The following is a 12,185-nucleotide window of genomic DNA, read 5'->3' on the forward strand; positions in this document are numbered from 1 at the left end:
CATAATGAAGGGAAAAACTTGCATTGATTTCCAAATGTAGTCAGCAAGTATATCATGTCATGTTCATACTTGCAGCAGTGTCGAAGAAACAACCTCCCCAACTATTTCTCTTTTCTGAAATTTCCTCCTTTTTTCACTTTTTAATTGAATGCAATAAAAAGTTATGAAAACTTACTTATACAACTTCATCATTTGCATCGAAACAAATAAATATTAATAAAAAAAATACATTTTTACCTGTAGTGAATACTCCAGAAAATACCCAGCATTGTCCATACTTCACGGGTTTTTTGGTTTTGTAATATTTCTGAAGAATGCATTGGCTGCCACACCAAGATGTTGGGCATAGGCCTCCCTTGTACTTGCCTGTCCAATTGCCCATTAAGACTCCAGCGTTGTTTCGGGAATTCAGCTAAATAAAAGAAAAACCATATCGAGCTGGTTTGAATTAAGATAGAAAGTTAATGAAATATGAAAAATTTCAGTATTTTAAGCAGGATGATTACGTAAAACTAAGCAGTTACACAAAAGCATAAATGTCAATACTCACGACTGCTGATATATGCCTAACGACTTTCACGGGATCAGCTCTTTTGACAACTGATAAGCGTCCAACACTCGTCAGTAAATACAAGCACGATTCCAAGACATTTTCTTCGAACTATAAGTTACACGGAAAATAAAGTATTTAAATTTTAAAAACTACGTATTTCCAAAAGCAAGAAAAAAAAAATTGATATTTAGGCTACCGCTTTGTAAAGAAAAGGGTAAATACGTACTTGAGCATAGTTCCATATGCACGGTCTCAAGCAATTATGGCTCCCTCTCCAGATGAGTCCACTCTCTGCCATGACATACTCTTCACGAAGCTTTTTATCTTTCAAATAAACACTGTCATCTGACAAAAGGTTTGAAAAAAAAATTATTCAAGCCTTAAAAGATTCCAAAAAATTGAAGGAAATTGAAATACTTATAAATATGATTTCATCGCTATAGGAATTACAACAAGGAATTTTCAACCTTTTATCCCAAAATTAATCCAGGGATCTACGACCTTTTGTCTCAATTTGGCCTTCTAACCGCAGACCTGATCGAGGAATCTTCGACCAGTGTTTACCAAAGTGGACAATATCGCCCCCAGGGGACGATGGAAAAGTCTGGGGGCGGTGGAAGCTTAGAGTTTATTATAAGATCATATGAGTTGACTTGAGTTGGGGGCGATGAGAAGACATTTTTGAAGAAGGGCGATGGAACGAAAAGTTTGGGAAACTGGACATTTTTATCCCAGAACTGTTCTAAGCATCTTCGAGTTTTTATCCCAGAACTGATCCAGGAATCTTCGATCTTTTATCTCAATTTGATATTGTATCCCAGAACTAATCTAAGAATCTTTGACCTTTAATCTCGGAACTACTCCAGGAATCTTCGACACATTTTATCTGAATTTGACATTCTATCTCAGAACTGTTCAGGGAATCTTCGATATTTCATCTCAGAACTGATCTATGAATCTTCGATATTTCATCTCAGAACTGATCCATGAATTTTTGACCATTAGTCTCAGAACTAATATAGAAATCTTCGATATTTTATCTCAAAACCAATCCAGGAATCTTTAACTTTTTTTATAGGCACGAGAGCATCGTCATGCTCATCATGGAAATGGGAACCCGAATGACTTCTAATGCATGATAAATTTTGAAGATTGAATACGGTTATCAGTTGTCGATCAATATAACCAGTGCATTCGAAATCAGACTCAAAAACCGAGCACAATTGTTGGGGGTGGGGAGAGGTTGGGCTCGGAAATACCACTGTACTCGTTAGTAGTTGGTTGAAGAAGCCTACTCAAATCGCGCGCGAATTATCAACTTTTAAAATTCCAGTCCTTTCTATTGCAAATGGCAATCACGCGAATATTTATGGTTTTGCCGTCTGTGGGCTACATGAAATTTTGCCGCCCTTCTCCCATTCTAGTCTAATTTTCTTGACAACCCATTCCTCGAGTTCACCACCTGTGTTATAACCCGCTTGCCCCCCCCCCCCGCCCCTGCAAGTACACCTATGTATCTAGAGTCACCAAAGCATTACACTGTTTTGGTCACTCACATGCTTGGACGCTGTTTTGGTTACTAACATGCTCACGCACTGTGGTTCGGTCACTCACATGCTTGCGCATGTTCCAGGTCACTTACTGACCTGGTTCTTCACGCTGTTGGCAATTAATTTGATAATTCACATACTTGCTGACGCTCCAAGTCGCTCTTTTGCTCACTCACGTCCTTGCAAACTTTCCAGATGACTGTTTTGGTCACTCACTCACCTAGTCCCTTGCTGTTTGGACAGAATCAGATTTACTGAAGGGAAAAATTTTCGTTGCCCTTTCCCCATTCTACTAATTTTCTTGGCCACTCATTCTTCAAATTCACCGCCCTCTGAACGTGACGCCCTGTGCTGTAGCCCCACTAAGCCAACCTGTAAATGCGCCACCGGTAATCACCAAAGAATTATTCTTCAACACTTGAAGCGGTAATTTGATTCATAACTATATTTTCCTGTATGGAAATATTCTCTGGGGCAAGAATTTTTTAAAACATTCTTTAATATGAGTTTGCATGGCGAGATCTTGATAGTTATTTCATTACCTTCGCACCAAGGATTGAAGAGAATGACGAACGGCTCATCGAGTTTGTAATGGAAATCGGCGGCGTCAATTTGGTCTTTGGCTTTGGAGTCGATTTCAAGGAGCCATTCTCCGACGATAGCATCTGCTGCAGGAACGATCTGAAAGAAAATACCATGGTACAGAGCAATGTAGTAAATGCATATTTAACGGAATGCACGGTATACAATCCCAATGGCCGCACAGAACCTGGTCCGACCGGCAAAGAACAGTGAGCTAACGGTCACGTGGTTCAGGACCTAGCCTGGCCATGATAGAGGGTTCACTACAGCAGTGTTTCTCAACCGCCGGGCCCTGACATCATTCATACCATCTCACCGAAAGATCAGCCGTTTCAGTTTTCCTCATTCATTTTCTGTTAGTCTTGCGTTTGACTGAGCCTTCCACTCACAAAAATGAATGAAACCGGGCCGCGGGCTTGCCAAGGTTGAGAGTCACTAAGCCGTGAGAGGAGATGCAGCATAGTACCTGGGCTGACCATTTCTCATGGACTCGAAACCATTTTTTTGCAATTGTAAATTTTTACTATTTATAATATTTTTTTAATGCGTTTCTCTCTCATTGTCGTGCATGTAATACATTGTATTTTTTTTTTATGCATAATAAAGCACCCGACGTCACCCAGCCCCTCATCTGGTCTGGGCAAATGGCTAAATCTGACAATTGTCGATTGAATGAAATTGTCGATAGGTATGAAATGTGAAACGTTTAATGCACGGTATTGAATTAGAAGATAAATCAAATGAGAGACGGACAGAAACTCACCTGAACGTTGAAACTGTTGTCATCTGAAGACATCTCCTCGATATGCCATTGCTTCCTGCTGTATTCGTTGTCTTGACACGAAATAACTGGCAAAACCACTTGGGTATTTTGCGAATATGAAGGGTTCCGCGTATCTGAATGAATTAAAAAAAGGTGCTTTATAGCAAGAATGTGATAAATACAGTTATTTTATGTGCATAATCATCGACCATTTTGGTTTTATAAATATAACTATATTGATCACTTTTAACAGGTGACTATGCATACATTATTATACCCATGTGTCGGTATAAATTTTATAAATCGTACTAAATTCATCATATTTGTCAGTTATAATGCATAATCACCATTTGGAATTGGTAAATATGATAAATCGGTTCCACATTGCCGTGATAATATTTATTATTTAGATGACCGTGCACGTAAGCTAGATTCTGAATATAATGAATTCTGATTTAACAAGTTTTTCCGAACATCCCGAAAAAACATCTATTTGCCGATTTCTGAAATCAAACTTTAAAATAACGAACTCATATATATATATATATATTTCACAAATTTTACGTTCGTACCACCATATAATAAACTACCATTAAAGAAATTTACGATCGAACCTTTTTGTAACGAACTCCTATTTAACAAATTCTTCGATTTAACGAATTATTAATCATTAAATCATGAAATTCATTAATAGGGAGTTCGTTATATTGGGGTAGGAAAATATTTATCAAACATACTAGACTCATTTGGTATTGTTTAAAATGTATCGAATTCATCATATTTCACGAAATTTTGCATCTATACATATTACTCTAGGTTATTAGGCATAATCACCGGTAAAAAGCGATAAATTTCAAGTATTTCTCAAATTTATAAGATACGCTTGGGTATTATGTAATAATTTCAGGTAATAAATAATAAGTGATAATTTTTCAGTATTTGTCAAATTTACCGACGACGCTTGGGCATCACGCATAATCGCGGGTACAAGAGATAAATCTATCGAACTTACTGAGACGATTGGCAATTATGTGCATAATTTCTGATTTATCACATTTACCTCAACATATGAGCATAAACTTTTTTTTTTTTTTTACGACGATTCTCTTAGAAGAAATTTTTTACTGTCGGTATAAAATTTAAATGCAAAAAAGAAGGGTAAGAAGTAAGAGTTTAAGCCCAAAATAATATTTGCTTTAAGATACGATACTTGGAGGAGGGTTATTCTTTCTCTACGAGAATATCTTAAGTTATTTTTTTTCCTTTTCTCAAAGTTTCTAGGAAAGCTTTGAGTTAGCCAAGAAAAAAGATGCATCCTGTCTTCTCCAGAAAAGTATCAGGTGGCGTTAACGTCAACCGGATTTATATTATACCTATGAGAGCATTTTGTTTTCTTCAGATTTATTTACTTATTTTTTCAAAATCCATCTCTTTACGTCTTCCTATATCTATGGTCTTAATTTCTTAAGAGTTAAATATAAGCGAGATTTTTCTTAGTATAGGAAATCGATCTTTTTTAACCTTTAGAGAGCAGGGGGTAAACAACTTCCAGCCCGCGAGCCGAATGCGGCCCGCCAAGGGGTTTCCATCCGGCCGGCGACAAGATAGAAAATTTATCAAATACACGCAACACGATTAATACAAAGCACGACTATATTTTCTTCATAAAGAATACGGGAAATTGGGACCCATACGGGACATTACCGATACTGCCACCAAATGCAACGATCTTTTACGATGTAGTTGGCGATTACAGCAAAAAAAGTTACCGAAAGCCAGTAAAGTTCTCAATTACAGTTACGATTACAACCGGAAAAGTCGCCAAGTAACGCTGTCAAAGGCAAAAAGAAAAGTTGCCAATGACAGCCAAAAAAATTTTGTCACGCACGAAGTTTCCAAATATCGCTGAAATTACTGGAAGATCGCCAATGACGGGAAATAGAGGGGAAAAGTCACAATGGGTAAAAATGTAATTCACCGGGAAAAAACGTAAATGTTTGACAAATATGCGAGATAAATATTTTTATATGACTACAACCAATAATGACCCAGATTATATTATGATAATTATGACTCCTAAGGCATAAATATAATCTTAATTCTTGATTTCAAAAATTCAAGTTAGCCTCGTTGAAAATAGGGGGAAAACGGGACATTTTATAAGAAGTTATTATGGCCAAAATAATGGAAATGTCTCGTAAAATACAGGTCATGCGGTCACCACAATGTATTCAAGTTTCTGGCCCACGAACGACAGAAAAACCGCATATCAAATCCCGTGAACGAAAAAGGTTGTACAATGTACACTCCTGCTTTAGAGAGTGCTCAGCGATTTTCAAATACTTTCGTGGACACCCGGAATTCTTGATGTGTGCGGAATGCGAAAATTTTATGCCGAGTCCTACCCTCAAGGCGATAACAGCGGCTTAGGGGCCATTCAAGTATTACGTCAGCATCGATGGAGGGGGGGGGGTATTTCCGGATTTGCTAGCTTTAGATGACCAGGTGGGGAGGGGGGGTTTGGATAATGCTTACGTCATCAACCACCCTTTATGAAAATATGAAATATTATTAATGTCATCTTACTAGGTGCGCCAAAAACGAGAAAAACCTATCGATAGTTTGTGGGCACCTGAAGTAACATTCCCCCTATTAATAAGTCCCCTACAGTGATCACTTTAGTGATCTATAAATGTCTCGTGGTTCCAAATGATCTGGAAATTTGTCCGGGCCACTTAAGTGCTCAAAAACTGTGCTACAGGGCTACTTGACTGATCTGAAAATGTGCCATGGCCCTACTTCAGTGATCTTTAAATGTGCTGTGCAAGCCTACTTGAGTGAAATGTGCCACTGGCCACTTAAATGTTCTGGAATTGTGTCAGGGGCACTTAAGCGATCGACGGGGGGGGGGGGGGGGCAGGCCTAATCAGATAACCCCAGGGCCATATTTGGTCATCGCGCAAAGGGTTTACCATATATGGCTTAGAGAGTGGGTCGCGATGAATTTCTTAAAAAGAAATTTTGAGTCCTTAGCCTTCAAATATCATTGAAAATAACAGAAATTGATTACAATAACATAAAGGTATTTTCTTCCAAAATTTTATTTTTTAAAAATATTTTTTGCATTAAAAAACTAAATTTGTGATCGTCGGGGAGGGGGCACAAGCCCCACTATGGCCCCTCGCGTACGTTTCTGATCCCACCAATATGCGTGAGGATTAGGGGGGGGGGAAACTTTGCTGACAAGGGGGGAAGGGGGGTAAGAGTTTTGCCGACAGGAGGGGGGGGGGTCAAAAATGGCTAAAAATTTACTGACGTAATACTTGAACGGCCACTTACAAAGGGCCTGGCAGGCTGAGAAGACAATGAGATAATATCTCAAAGGCCAAGTCAAAATCGGAAAGAATCCACTGCTTTTAAAACAATTAAAATTTGGTACGTTACGAAATGATCCAAGAAAAAATTCATGAATTAAGAATAAATGAAAATCATCACAAAATTTAATTAGAAATTGAATTTCGTGGAAACGATTACGATTAAGTTGAAAATGCCACCACAACAATCGTAAGATTAGTTGTGTTAGAGATAGTCGCTTGTCGGGAATACGGTGACCTGCGGTGATTGGTCCATTTGGTTGCACCTTCAGTATTGACTGGTCCCGCTCCTAGATTACGTAGACCATGCTAAAATGAAAAGTTAATGAAAAGGAGGCTAGGAAATCCTAGACGGTTGAGATTTAGTTTGTGAAAAAAAATCAAAGATATCAGTAAAAAAAAGAAAGAAAAATAAGAGGGTTTTTGAATTATGTAGTTTTTTCGAAGAAATTTTTTGAATTCTTTTGAAAGAGGAAAACAAAACATTATATAAGAGGAGGTAGAAAAAACCTGGAATAAAAATGATCAAATATAGGCCGAGGTCTGGAGTCCATCTTTCACGTAATTTTTCCGCATTGATGGTAAATTCACGGAATAATTGCAGAGACACACCATCCGTCATGTTATCTCCAGCCGTGAGTGAGACAATGGAATGGAGGGTCTTCAGCTGCTTTCTTCGCAATCGAAACAAAGTTCCTCGGACGGTTCGGCGCCTTTGGTGAAGTGACGCAGGTTGGCTCAGCCATTGTCTGAGCTCGTACCGAAGGGGGTTCGCGTACTCGGTATAAATTGAATTCCTGATGTCTGCTGTGGACCCCCCACATTTATAGCAGCAGGAACCACAGCTATCTAACAGAGAGGATATTCTCGAACAATGGGGAGGACATTGTATTCACTAGTATATGTGATGCGAAAGAAAACGTCATCTACTGAACTGCAAAAGAACTAAAATAATGTTTCATACTTCTATCGAGAGATGCCACCCGAAGTTACAAATTTTTTATCAACATTCATAACAATATTATTACAGCAGAGTACTTCTAGTGGTGCTTTTGCGCGTAAATTTAATTTGAATTTTTTTAAAAGAAATTTATTTATATAAATTTTTCATAACTTAATTTATTAAACAAAACATTCACTGACCAATAATTGTACCTGAGTGCTCGTACTGTGAGACCGAGAACCCTTGATAAAAAAAAACCTCTATTGGGAACTGCTGCTTTCGAGCATTGTATTTCTGAACAGAAACTTATATGTTGGATTAACAATGAATTAATAATTATATATAATAATAATTAATACATGAAATAACAATTTTCTCGGATAAGGAAATGTTCCGCGCAAAAATTCAATGGTGAGGATATTAATTAATGCTTTCACACACACAGATAGACAGTTATCATAGAAAACTGAATATTTCCAAGATGATAATTGATCATGTAACGTTACCTTTTGCGGTGAATACGAAGCACAGGACATCCTTTTCTATGTCGAATGCTCTATTAAGTACAATACTGAGCTTGAATGGCTGCCCTCTGCGAACTAAAAGCTTGGGCTTGATCCTTTGAGCTGAATCGAATTCGCCGGTGTGATGGTCTTCGTTATTCTTGGATACGCATGTATCGATGAATTCCACTATCAGCGGTTCTTCATCGATGGTCTTTATACGTGTATCTATTGACGAAAAGATGAAATGACATATTGGGTAAAAAGTTCGATATGTATTAATCAAAATAATAAATATCTTCATGAATCTATTGGTGCACGATCTTGGGTTTCCCCATGCTTTCTTTTGTTTTTATGGGAAAAATCCTGTCTTTTTTAGGAACATTAAAAATTTTTCTATACACATTAGTGGGGTTCAGTTATTTTTCTCAAAATTTTGTGAATATTTTTACATAATTTAACGAGTTTTTTTGGATCTTAGTTGCCGGTTATTGTCATGCCATCTCACAGGCATATTATTATTATTATTATTATTTGAATTTTAACTTCAGTAACATGCAACTTTTTTCAAATTCACCAAAACTTTTCCATATTTTGCACCATAATTTTTTTTTTAAATCATTTTAATGAGAAATGCTCACGCTAATGCATGTAACACCTCAGTGCTGAGAGACTCACAGAGTTTCGAGATATTTGAACCAATAGTGTTTGAAAAAAAAAAAATCCTCATTTCGCAAAACAACATAGTTGTTTGAGAAAAGAGATTTAATGGGAAATATGTCTGCCACACACACAACGGTTTATATTAAAATACTTTAAAAATATTTCTAGTCCAGGTAGAAAAAAAAAACAAATCGAACGCAGACGCAGAAAAAATGTATAGTATTTAAAAAGAAGAAAATTGTGTGCAAAATGTCTTTCTTTCTTTCTTCCACACACACAACTTTCTCCTTAGGCAAACTTCCCCGATCCTAGAATAAAAATAAATCAAACTATAACTAAGTATAATTTTAACTACAGGGTGGGCAAAAACTCCGTAAAAACTAAAAAAATCATAAAAAACGGAACGGTTTGCAGGGTTAGCATTGCTAAGGGCACGGGAATTCTTTTTGGGACAGGGAAAAAAAACCCCTTAACTTAAATTAAACTTAAAAAACAGCCAATATAGGTAGAGTAGACGTGCACAAGTCAAAGAAAAGATACGCAAATAACGAACGGAATACCTCCAAATCGTTTATTACAGCAGTATGTGTTTCACATGACCACCACCACCAAACCAGAACAGAGTACATGACCACCACCACCACAGATAACATATTGCAGGCGAGTCACAAATCCAGCAACTACAGAGTGCAGCAGGTCCACATACATACGGTTCACAACGGTGAACTGATTGTGGATTAGGAGCGCAAGTTCTTATAACCGTCTCATTTGCATATTTCCGCCCAAGTCGCTCGTACCAGCGCCACCTATCGGCTATTTTTTTTTAGTTTTTCCTCTCAAAAAAATTCCAGTGACCTAGCGATGCTAACCCTGCAAAAAATTTCTACGGACTTTTTCCCTCACCCTGTATTACAGTTAAATTATAATTTTAAAGCTTAGAGTGCACCGTGAAGTTTTTACAAATCACCCTATATAACAATTTATTTACACTTTTGAACATATTTCTAATTTAAACAACGCGCAGTAGCCCAGGTCGATAAGATGATCATCTAAAGTACCAAAAGATGTTTGGAGGTGTCACGAGTTCGCTACCCGGTTCGTCCTTGTCATAAACTTTCCTGCCGCAGGGGTACAACAGAATCGGTGACATGATCACAGAAAAACAATGCTACCGCAGGGAGTCCCACACCGAGGAGTTAGCGCACCCAACCTCACGGTGGATATAAACAATAGCCTGCCGTTCGGAATCGGCAATAAATTGTAGATCCCAGTCTAATAAGACCTCGTGTGCAGAAAATGACCTTGACGAGACAAAAATGATCAAAGCTCGAATTAAAACAAGTATTTCAATTACGTGTAGATTTTGGATATACCACTCATTTTACAAGGTGCTTCAGGTGCATTTAAATGCAAATTTTACTTTTTAGCAGTCCCTCTTTAGATATTAGTGTTTATAATTGTTTTTCCTACATGAATTTTGTTCCGAGTCAAACAGAATAATTTTCATGTACAAGATTCATCGAAAGACTGGTTATTTGTGGAGATGAAGATTACAAGGAAGAAAATTCACCACTGCCAACACGGGGACTCGAACCCCGGTCTCTCGCTTGCCGGACGAGTGCTCTACCATCTTAGCTATGGAAGCAGATAGAATGCTTCAACCTTGGAGATTTTCTTCTTTGTAATCTTCATCTCCACAAATAACCAGTCTCGATGAATCTTGTATTGACAAGTGGAGAGGACATTTGTAATTAATTTTCATGTTTCTAAGTCATAGGTCTACAACCCATGGCCCGAGGTCTAAATGTAACCCTCAGAGCTATTCGCCGTGATTCGCAAGCTTTTGTGAGAAAATAGCTATTTAAGATTTGAAAAAAAAAAATCGATTAAATTACAAATCATTCAATTTTTTCGCTGGAGATATGCTTTTTGAACCTTAGGAAGTTCAGCCTTGACTTCAACTATGAGACACCCATAATCCTTGAAGTCGGGGCCGAACTCTACCTGAGGTTGAAAAAGAAATATTTTCTGCGAGAAAAACAACCCCCTCCCCACCCGTTTGCGAGTACACGATCTGAATGGGGAGAAAATTGTTTCCCAAAGTGGGCATAATCGCCCACTAAAGGGCAATGGAATAGTCCGGGGGGGGGGGTGCGGTTGAAGCTATGGATTTAGTATAGGATCCTATGGGTCGACTTAAGGTGGGTGGACGTGAGGAAAAATTTATGAACAAGGGGCGATGGAACAAAAAGTTTGGGGAGCCATGGGCTAGAACAGTTCTCAAATTTTGTGCCGCTAACCAGTTGAGCGTTGATTAGGGGAAAATGGCACCACGGGCGAAAAAATTTGAGAACCCATGAGTACAGGGGTTGTCCTTTAATGGGAAAACTCATAGCTCAGTCGTAACGTTATCTTGGATAATCCCGATATCGTTAAATCACTACCTTCAGCTTCAATTTCAGCTTCGGAAATAAAAAAACTAATCCGATGGGAGCACGGGATGGGGGGGGGGGGTGGAGTAGCTCGGTTACATTCTTCTTCTCTCCCCGAAAACTGACGAATAACAGCTGTGTATTGAGACGGCGCATTGCCCTGCAATAAGAACAACTTTTTGTTTCCATACAAGTTTGGTCGCACATGTGCTATGTGTTTTATTAGCTGATCCATCACACCCGTGTTATACCACTGCATTCAAACGTCCTTCCTTCAGGAACGAATTCCAATTAGTTCTCCTCGCGGTCAACGCAGCTCGGACAGCTTCGATGTTCAAGCTAGTTTTGCTAGTACGAGAATTATCAGTACTGCCGTCATCGTCGCTGTTGTGATCGAGTGGTAAGAGTGACAGACTAGCATCGCGAGGGCCGGGTTCAAATCTCAGCGCCGCCACAGTGGTAGTCGGTTGAAATTGGTATCTGGTGGTTCACTTCAAGGGGTGTATCCGAACCGATCTTGCCGTTAAAAGATTCGGCAGAGAAAACAGCACGCCCACAACGGTTAAAATATTCATACATCATTCAGAATTTTTAATATAGATGGCAGCACTAAAACTTCACTCACAACACTACTGTATACGTACTCATTCCCCATGGCGATAGACTGCAGTTGTGCTCTGTTTGAAAAAAGAAAGACAGTACTGCGTCATCTTTAAAATCCTCTCTAAATATCTTAAAACTTCCCAAACCTCGAAAAACACATTTGCCCGAGACAAACACTAGTAATTGCATGCATTCTGTACTATTTGATAAGTTTTGCGA

General features: G+C 38.3%; 1 protein-coding gene across 2 annotated transcripts in view; it reads right to left on the reverse strand.

Moving 5' to 3' along the window:
• The window catches only part of LOC149078656 (annulin-like), a 35,001-nt gene that overhangs the window by 8,790 nt on the left and 14,026 nt on the right, over window positions 1-12,185 (reverse strand). For both annotated transcript variants that reach the window (XM_089240797.1, XM_089240798.1), the window contains exons 2-7: window positions 8,272-8,496; window positions 3,449-3,582; window positions 2,646-2,784; window positions 780-898; window positions 551-661; window positions 238-412 (exon numbers count right to left, since the gene is read on the reverse strand). In XM_089240797.1, coding sequence (XP_089096923.1) covers window positions 238-412; window positions 551-661; window positions 780-898; window positions 2,646-2,784; window positions 3,449-3,582; window positions 8,272-8,496 — 903 coding nt within the window. The remainder of the gene's footprint in view (window positions 1-237; window positions 413-550; window positions 662-779; window positions 899-2,645; window positions 2,785-3,448; window positions 3,583-8,271; window positions 8,497-12,185) is intronic.

Source organism: Pholcus phalangioides, unplaced genomic scaffold, assembly GCF_987345545.1.
Source record: "Pholcus phalangioides strain wild (caught in Gottingen) unplaced genomic scaffold, Ppha-v1.0 ptg000013l_1, whole genome shotgun sequence".
Lineage (NCBI taxonomy): Eukaryota > Metazoa > Arthropoda > Arachnida > Araneae > Pholcidae > Pholcus > Pholcus phalangioides.